Source organism: Bipolaris victoriae, assembly GCF_000527765.1.
Source record: "Bipolaris victoriae FI3 unplaced genomic scaffold scaffold_26, whole genome shotgun sequence".
NCBI classification, from domain to species: Eukaryota; Fungi; Ascomycota; class Dothideomycetes; order Pleosporales; family Pleosporaceae; genus Bipolaris; species Bipolaris victoriae.
Genome location: NW_014575366.1, coordinates 302218 through 310860, shown reverse-complemented (window position 1 = coordinate 310860; position 8643 = coordinate 302218). Strand labels below are relative to the sequence as shown.

The 8643-nt window shown below is 53.1% G+C and overlaps 4 protein-coding genes across 4 annotated transcripts; 3 read left to right on the top strand and 1 right to left on the bottom strand.

Moving 5' to 3' along the window:
- Positions 1-94: 94 nt before the first annotated feature.
- COCVIDRAFT_14524 (hypothetical protein) lies at positions 95-2935 on the bottom strand (the record flags this gene model as incomplete). The annotated part of the gene is made up of 3 exons (XM_014702894.1): positions 95-1354; positions 1406-2833; positions 2885-2935. 3 exons carry the CDS (start codon positions 2933-2935, stop codon positions 95-97), a joined length of 2739 nt encoding a protein of 912 aa, XP_014558380.1.
- Positions 2936-4204: 1269 nt separating this feature from the next.
- COCVIDRAFT_94662 (hypothetical protein) lies at positions 4205-5316 on the top strand (the record flags this gene model as incomplete). The annotated part of the gene is made up of 3 exons (XM_014703008.1): positions 4205-4542; positions 4598-4866; positions 4916-5316. The coding sequence occupies 3 exons, from the start codon at positions 4205-4207 to the stop codon at positions 5314-5316; spliced, it is 1008 nt and encodes a 335-aa protein (XP_014558494.1).
- A 1081-nt stretch (positions 5317-6397) lies between these two features.
- Positions 6398-6935, top strand: COCVIDRAFT_94611 (hypothetical protein; the record flags this gene model as incomplete). Its single annotated transcript, XM_014703007.1, has 3 exons — positions 6398-6434; positions 6502-6725; positions 6777-6935. The coding sequence occupies 3 exons, from the start codon at positions 6398-6400 to the stop codon at positions 6933-6935; spliced, it is 420 nt and encodes a 139-aa protein (XP_014558493.1).
- A 360-nt stretch (positions 6936-7295) lies between these two features.
- Positions 7296-8136, top strand: COCVIDRAFT_94404 (hypothetical protein; the record flags this gene model as incomplete). Its single annotated transcript, XM_014703006.1, has 3 exons — positions 7296-7403; positions 7491-7634; positions 7690-8136. 3 exons carry the CDS (start codon positions 7296-7298, stop codon positions 8134-8136), a joined length of 699 nt encoding a protein of 232 aa, XP_014558492.1.
- Positions 8137-8643: the final 507 nt, after the last annotated feature.

Below are 8643 nucleotides of genomic sequence, written 5' to 3'. Positions count from 1 at the left end.
GGGGGGAGTTGCAACAAACAAACAAACGAAATAAGATCTGTCCCAAACAAACTCCCACTTTGAATCACTCGTATTAACTACCTACTTACTAAATTCACGACCACCATCCCCTAGCTGCCTGCGTCGGCTTCGCTAGCCTCCTTCCCAAATTCACCGTGACACGGCTCTGCAAATCAACGGTGTTGATGTTGAATGGCAGGCCGCCTGCTGGCGTTTCAGTGCCGCCAATAGGTGTAGGTACGGGTGGCGCATCGGCTGCGATTTGGCTTTGAGCCGAGATGCTAGTCGCTGCTGAAGAAGAGGACGAAGAAGTAGTGGCTGCGGGTGTAGCTGCAGAGCTTGAACTAGCTGCTTCGGCAGACGTTGATGTTGCGGCGGAGGAGGAAGTTGTGGACATTGGTGATTCAGACGAGGAAGATGAGGAGGATGAGGAGGATTCACTAGACATGGATGCCATGCTGGATCCGCTCGAAGCTGAGCTGGAGCTGGAGCTGGAACCTGAACTTGCACCTGCTGTACTGCTTCCTGCCTCGACGGTGATGGGGCTGGCAACCATTGTCTGCATTGTACTTGAAGAGCCCAGTTGGAACGCTGGGGCTGGTGGTGGAGCCATGGAGAACGAACCAGCAGGACACAGACAAGAGCAATTGCAGCCTCCGTTCTCCGCTGCTCGCGTCGCAGCCGCAGCCGCAGCCTCGCCGCCGCCTGCTATAACCGTGACGGGTCCGACCGACGTTCCGTTTGAGGAACCACCAGACGAACCACTCGAGCCCATAGACCCTGAGCTCATACCAGAGACCATGGAGGTTGATCCACTGGCAGCCTCAGCAGCGGCAGTAGGTGATGTTCCGTTGCCTGCGATAACAGTCACTGGGCCGGCTACACCTCCTGAAGCAGCATCAGCCGTAGCCGAAGCTCCACTCATGGAAGACATGGACGATCCAGAAGACCCGCCACTCATCATGCCTGACGACTCAGACGAGTTTCCTGACCCTGCAACAACTGTAACTGCGGCTGCCGCCGGTGCAGCGCTACTGCCGGACGCCATGCTCATCATAGGGCTGCTTGCCCCGGAACCCTCAGATGCCATAGTCATTGCAGCGCCGCTGGAGCTGGCGGTGACATTGCCTTGAGCGATGACTGCAATAGGGCTGCCTACCGCTGTCGTCGTGGTTGCAGCAGCAAGGCCACCTGGTGTCAGGGTTGCCGTGTCGATTGATCCCATGCTAGTAGACATGGAACTGGAAACCGCTTCTGCGGCAGCTGGCGAGCCACCCTCGGCAATTACTGTTACAGCTGCAGCGGTTCCGTTGCTGGCCATGGAACCTGGCGAGGCTATTTCTGCGCCAGCCATCTATCACTAGTGTTAGTGATCAATCGCTGAGAATGCAGTGTAGTGACATACCATAGTGCTGGTGCTTTCCGCAGATATCGCTGCTGGGGTGGCAGCTCCCTCTGCGCTTGCACTGATTTTCATTCCCCCCATTTTCGAAGGTGAGTTGGTCCAGGGGATAGGTGTTACTGCTGGCAGAGACGACTTTCCTGGTGGGGTCACGGTTATGACAGGCTTTGAAGAGGGAGATCCTCCTGACATGGCTGACGACATGGTAGGAGATGCCTCTGAAGCTGCTTTTGCAGGCGCTTCAGGGGATGCCATTGGTGACATCTCAGATGATGATGGAGATGCTTCTAGAGCTGCTGCTGAAGATACCTCTGGAGATGGCGCTAGAGACATTTCCGGGTATGCTGCAGGTGATGCTACTGAAGACGCATTCAGAGCCGCCGCTGGGGACGCTTCTAGAGCCGCTGCAGGTGATGCTGCTGGAGACATTTCAGGGGCTGCTGCTGGTGATGCCTCCATAGCTGCTGCGGGTGCCATGGCCTGAGGTGCTGAACCCATTTCAGGAGGTGTTGCTGGGGCTGCTTCTGAAGACGCCATCGGAGCCGCCATCGGAGCTGCTGCTGGAGCCGCTGCTGGAGATGCCATTGGGGCCGCCATTGGAGCTGCTTCTGGTGCAGTCTGGCCCGCTGCGGGTGCCATAGGTTGGGGTGCCTGACCCGATGGTGGCGGTGAAGGATTCTGTTGCGGTGCTTGGCCTTGCGGTGGCTGTTGACCCTGTGGCGGTTGCTGGCCCTGTGGTAGTGGTGTTGGTTGACTTTGTCCGCCAAGTGCGATTGAATTCGCAATGGCTCCACCGACATCCTGAACGTTGACGTCGTTCGAATCACCACCTGGTGTCAGTTGGCTCGCGAGAGCAGCTCCCACATCGTTCGAAATGATGTCGCTTCCTTGACCTGGAGAATTGACCGGTACAGTTCCTGGAGTTGTTCCTTGAGTTCCCTGGGTTCCCTGAGTGCTTCCTTGAGGAGTTCCCTGCGCAAGACCTTGGGCAGCTCCTGGAGTAGTTCCCTGCGCAGTCCCCTGCGCAGGCGTCTGACTCTGTGCCTGCACTGTAGTATCATTCGCCGATCCACCCTGCGTCTGTCCACCTGCCCCACTGCCAGTATTGCCAATGGTATTCGTACTTCCAGCAGCAATCTGATTGGCAATATCTCCACCGACGTCGTTGGTGGTGATATCTCCGTTACCGACGCTCTGACTTGGTGCAATGCTGTTCAATAAAGCACCTGCATCCAGACCGCTCTGTGCAGACCTGGTGACGATGTGTGCGTTCTCCAGAGGGTTTGCCTGTTCAATAGCAGGGACGTCGCGTTTGTCGAAAACATTGTTTCCAGACCGATCAACTCCAGAAACCAGGTCATCAATTCGTTTTCCAGCAATATTCGTCTGTACGTGAGTGTTGTGGATATCAAGTTTTGCGTAAGCAAGAGACTTTTGTATACTTAGCATCAATAAACTGTGAGGTCAACGGGTTGTACATACTGCGCTGATTAGCAGCAAGGCCGAAGCCAGTGACGATGCTGTCGTCTTCATAATGGTATTTTAGTATACGCGCGACGTCGTTATAAAAAAAGCAAAAATCCAGATAGAGCGTAACAATAAATACAATCATTAATTAAAACATCAACAGTCCTGCTGGAAAGAAAAAAGAATGGCAAAAGGTAGATGTCCCAGACATGCAGAGGAAACCTTATTTTCCTGCTCCAAGGAGATCTGCACAGCAGATTTCAAAGGAAGTCGTAGTAGGAAAGAAAACGAGGTGGAAGAACAAAAGGGGGGAATGTCGAGCGAGGAGAAGCGGGAAGAGAATCAAAACGGTGGAGCCGCGCAAACAGAAACAATGGCGGCAGTTAGAAGCGGGTATCGTCACGGAGCATGAGCCTTTCCTATGTAAGGGAGAAGAAAAGAGAAGAGACAAGTAACGTCCAGCGCCTCCGCAAAGAATGCAGTCACCCACCCCCAAATCGTGTTACTTTAACAGTCCCAACCAGGCGCCCTACCCACTTATTCTTTTGTTTCCTGCACCAACCCAGCAAGGCCCGACGAGGGGCGGGCGGTTTCGTGCGTTTGGCAGTTGCGTGTACCGGTCAACTTGAACCATCGTGTCTCAAGAGCTAAGTGGGCGCCCTGGGGGACTGGAGACGGGGGGACGGGGTTAAAGCCATCCCAGTGGAAAGTATTAGTTATTCAGGACCAATCCTTGTAATCAAAAGGCTTGATGCAGGAGCTCTGGGCGGTTCAGCAGAGAAACGGGTGATGGATGTGGGAAGCTTCACGATAGAAGCTTGTCTGGGCTAGCCGCTGGAGAGACTATCTGATGCGGTTTGTGCGTGAGATGCGACATGGGTAGCTCACACGAGCGGAGTTTCAGTGTCCCGTCGTGTGCGGGTGGATTATTCAGCGCGGGTCATGCGGGTTTAGAATTGGATCTCCCGAGTTTATGTCTAGGCCCCCGAGCGCAGTGCGTGGCTGCTCTGGATTCGAGGCGTGCATTTTGCTGGGTGGATGAGGTGTGGAGGGATGCGCAACCAAGCGGCTGATCGCGGGCCAGAGTCGTGACTACGTATCGTGGCTTGGCCCGCTCGATGACGTGCGTCATCGACCCGACCGGGCTAACATTTCTCTGAGCGCAACAAATGCCAGAAGCGGCGAGATTTTGCCTTGAGCACACCGTCCGGGGTCCGTAGGGCGCAAGAGCGCGACTAGATCGACGTGTGTGTTATATGTAGAGGCGCGTGCTCTTTTCTTCTTCAGTTTCCTCCGAGAAGCATACAGAGCAATAGTATTCTACCAACCGACACCATGGCGGCCGTACACGTGCTCGATAATTACTACCTTGCGATAACCTTTTTGATTACAGTTGCCTACCAACTCTTCTTCTTCGCCATAGCGTTTTCGCTGAAATTCGACAAACTCACTGATTTCGCCGGCGGCACGAATTTCATCCTTCTCGCTATCCTCACACTTTCTTTCAGCGAAAACAGGTATGAGCCACGCAACATCGTCGTCTCGCTCTTCATTATGCTATGGGCGGCACGACTGAGCGGGTTCTTGCTTTTCCGTATCCTAAAGACAGGAAAAGACGATAGGTTTGACGACAAGCGGGATAAGTTCTGGTCATTCCTTGGGTTCTGGGTCTTGTGAGTGGATGCGACTAGTCATGCTCGGAGAGTGTGGTTTCTGACGAAAGCGTAGCCAAATGTTTTGGGTCTGGACCGTTTCATTGCCGGTTACGATACTCAACTCGCCGAATGTCACCAAGTTCTATCAGCCCAAGTTCGGGACGGCATGTGATATTGCAGGCGTTATCCTTTGGGGAATTGGATTCATCATGGAGAGTGTTTCCGACATCCAAAAGTATCGGTTCCGCACTGCACATGGGAGCGACGGTGCGGTCTGCGATGTGGGATTCTTTGCGTGGACCAGGCATCCCAACTACTTCGGGGAGATCATTATTCAGTTCGGTGGGTCCTTGCTGTGCATATGCTCTTGGCGGAAGCTAACAGTTCCCAGGTATCTTCACCATTGCTGTGTCGCCAGCAGCGTACAACTATGTCTCGGGTGGTGCCTATGATGCCCTCTACGCGTCGATCCTCGGTCCTTTCTTCTTGACCCTACTTCTCATGTTCGTGTCAGGCCTTACGCTGCAGGAACGCCCAGCAGCAAAGAAGAGGTACGAGAAGGGTAGCCACTGGCCTGAGTACGAAAGGTACCTCCAACGAACCAGCATTCTCATCCCCTTCCCACCGACACTATACGCCAGGATGCCAGTATTCTTGAAACGAACCCTGTTCCTGGAATTCCCAATGTACGTCTTCGATCCCACCAAGCATGCAGACCAGAGCAAAGCGCAGGCTCAGTCTGCAGAAGACGGTCACGCCAGGTACAGCGATGACCGAAACCTTACGTCCTAAGAAAATGCAAGCGATGTGGCCCTTTGTTTCGAGCGCTGAGATGTTACGATACCCATTTATGTCCCGTTTCCTATTAGTTTTATTAGGGTCTTAGACCATCGTATCGCGTAGGTAATAATAATCACATCACCCTCGGGTTTCTAAACTAGCTCTGTGCCACATGGAGATGTTGGGACGTGAAAGCTGGCGCATTTTCGCTCCATTCAAATCTCAAGACGGCCAAGGTATGTGTTTGAAACAAGTACGGAGAGTGTGAGTCGAGTGTTTGGAAGAACGTGTGACGCCACTATGTAACACGTGCTGTGTTGGCTGGGTTTAGTTTCCGTGGCGCTACAGGTAACGGGGATTTGTGATTAGATAATGAGCTTACCGTCGTACCACGGTACTTGGATTTGTACCTCGATATGATGGCTAGTTATGTGAGATTATCTCGCCGTTCCTGCATAGTTGACGAAATTGATGTGCCTGCGTCAGGATCGACGACGACGGCCAGGGTTGGCAAACACACGTCAGTGGACCTCGTGCTTTGCAAACTTCTCCAACAGCTCTTCCAAGTAAACCTTGCAACATCAGCCACGCTTCTTTGCTTGTGCATGTTCGCGTAAGATTGCCAGTCTCGAGGCTTGGAAACAGTGGGATGTAGGCGGCTTAGTCACTTGCAGAGCGAATCACTTCACTCTGGCTTATCAGGCGATCACCTCACGCCATCGCATAAACCACGTACACGGTACAATGAGAGGCTGCGTGAAGACGCGACGCCGTCCCTCGTTGTTGCAACTTGTCTTGGCCGAGCAAACTTCGTTGAATGACTTGCAGCCGCAGACACGCCGATGCCTGGTTTTTTATTGCGGGAGCTTATTTTCATCCCGCGCTGCCAATGGATGCAAATGAGATTGCGTCATTGCAGCCTCTTGGAGGTTGTCTCCCGACTGAAGGAATGACTATAAGGGCTTTCTGGTCGCATTGCGCTGGGCTGTTGGCATACTCTGATTTACTCTCTCAGTCATACACTAGTTCTCTGCGATCTCGATCGTATACGTTTTGAATTCCAGATACCCCCGAAGTAGCAAAGAAAGAGAAGATGACTAGCACACCGATTCATTCCACTGGACGTGGAGGTCAGTCGCATCTTCCCAGAGAGTGTACATGTCTTGTAAAAACAGAAGTTGATTGTTGTTCATGTAGGCGCTGGCAACATTGGCCAAGACGACACTGTCTATACTGACGGAGGCCTCGTTCGCGAAGGCATCCAAGGCGAATCTGTCGAAGGCGAATTTTCAACTGGCCGCGGCGGAGCTGGAAACATTGGCAGGTCGCCTCGTGTTGGCCCGCAGTCTGACGAAGGTCGCCCAGTCGACCTGGTACCTGAGATCAACCAGCGCAACCCACAGGAAGAGTTTCACACTGGGGTATGTGTCCCCATGGCGCATGTATAGAAGGCGAAGCTGACATGAATCCAGCGAGGCGGTGCTGGCAACGTCTACAAGGAGAAGCACAGTGGTCACTCCCAGTCCCCAGACCGCCAGGGCTTCGGCGACAAGCTAAAGCATGCGCTTCACCTCGACAAGAAGAAGGAGCATGAGCACTCGCCTCTGGCACAAAACGAGACGACTAAGTAGTTGCGATATACCCGGTTGCGCAACCGTGGTGGAGGATATAGTAATGTAGTGAGCGGTTGGACGTCAATGATACCTCGGGTCGTAGTCTCCTTGGGCGAGCCGACCTTGTCTTTGCTTGAGTAATATGTTTAGATTGAATAAACGAACACACTCCTTGACTGTACCCCGAAAGACGTATTATGTTGTAACTGCGAGGGAACTATACCAGCCCGCCCTGACTAGAATAGTGGGGTGAAGACCAACCGCCCGGACCACGTGGGGTAGTCGCGGTCGCCCAACGCGTCATTTGGGCATTGCGAAAAACTCCCAACTTTGGCGCCTCAAAAAGAGAGAGAAACATATTCTTTAAAAAACATCATAATGAGCTCCAATGTACAGGATCCAGAGGCCCTCGTGCACTCTGACGACCCAAGCCATCCGGCAAATCACATTTGCACACTCTGCGCAAAGTTCTACAACTTGGGCTGGGTATGAGGATTCCTCCCGTAAAATTGGGGGTCAGCAAGTGAAGAGACGCCTTTTTGACTGCATTGCTAACAATGGGGATTGCGCCAGGTGACAGGCACTGGCGGAGGAACAAGCATACGCCATGAGGACAAGATATACATTGCGCCGAGTGGCGTGCAAAAGGAACTCATGAAGCCTACCGACATGTTTGTCATGGACTTCAACAGCAAGGAGTACCTCAGGAAGCCACAGGTACCGATTATACGTTCATATGAGATTGGCGCGCAAATCTGATTTCCACACTAAGGTCCTCAAACCCTCAGCATGCACCCCGCTGTTCATGGCAGCCTTTGAGCGCGGCGCCGGATGCTGCATCCACACGCATTCACAATGGGCAGTACTCGTCACTCTCCTCGTCGAGCGCGACTTCGGCAAGGACGCATGCTTTGAGATTGAAGAGATTGAGCAAATAAAGGGTATACCCAAGGGGCGGGGCAAGCAAGGGAACCTAGGCTACTACGACCGACTGCGCATCCCGATTATCGAGAATACGGCGCACGAAGAGGATCTGAGGGAGAGCTTGGAGGAGGCGATGGAAAAGTACCCGGACTCGTATGCGATTCTGGTGCGGAGACATGGGATCTATGTTTGGGGCGATAATGTGCACAAGGCTAAGACGCAGTGCGAGAGTATCGATTATATCTTGCAGCTCGCGGTGGAGATGAAGAAGCTGGGGCTGCCATGGACCAAGTAGAGAGGTGGCATGGTGTAGTTCTTTTGTCAGTCTGAGACGTGTGAGACGAAACCGGCGCCGGAGATATTGTTATTGTATGCCGGTCAATTAGGTATTCCAATCTCATATCAGAGGCCTTGTTCAAATTGCAGCTCTGTAGCGTTCTTGCTGGCACCGCCTGAGTCGTAGCCAAGACACTGACAGTTAGCGGGTCCGTAGTCTAGTCGTAGGCATTGGCATCAATATCCAATAATTGTCCAGACATATGAAGGAAAGTCGGCGGCGAGTACTGGAGTTGGGAGCGGAACTGGCGACGGACCTAGCAGGGATGCAGAATGCGGGACAGTAGCCGCGGACGTCCGTCTATACGCGACTGGCCCCCCAAGCTCTATCTGTCCAGTTGAGCCTACTGCACCACACTGCATTGTTGGCGCCATCTGCCATCGCATTGCTAATCTTCCCATTGTACTGCTGCACACTCCCTCTGTCGCCTCCTACGCCGTTCCTTGGGTTTTAATTCTTGACTTT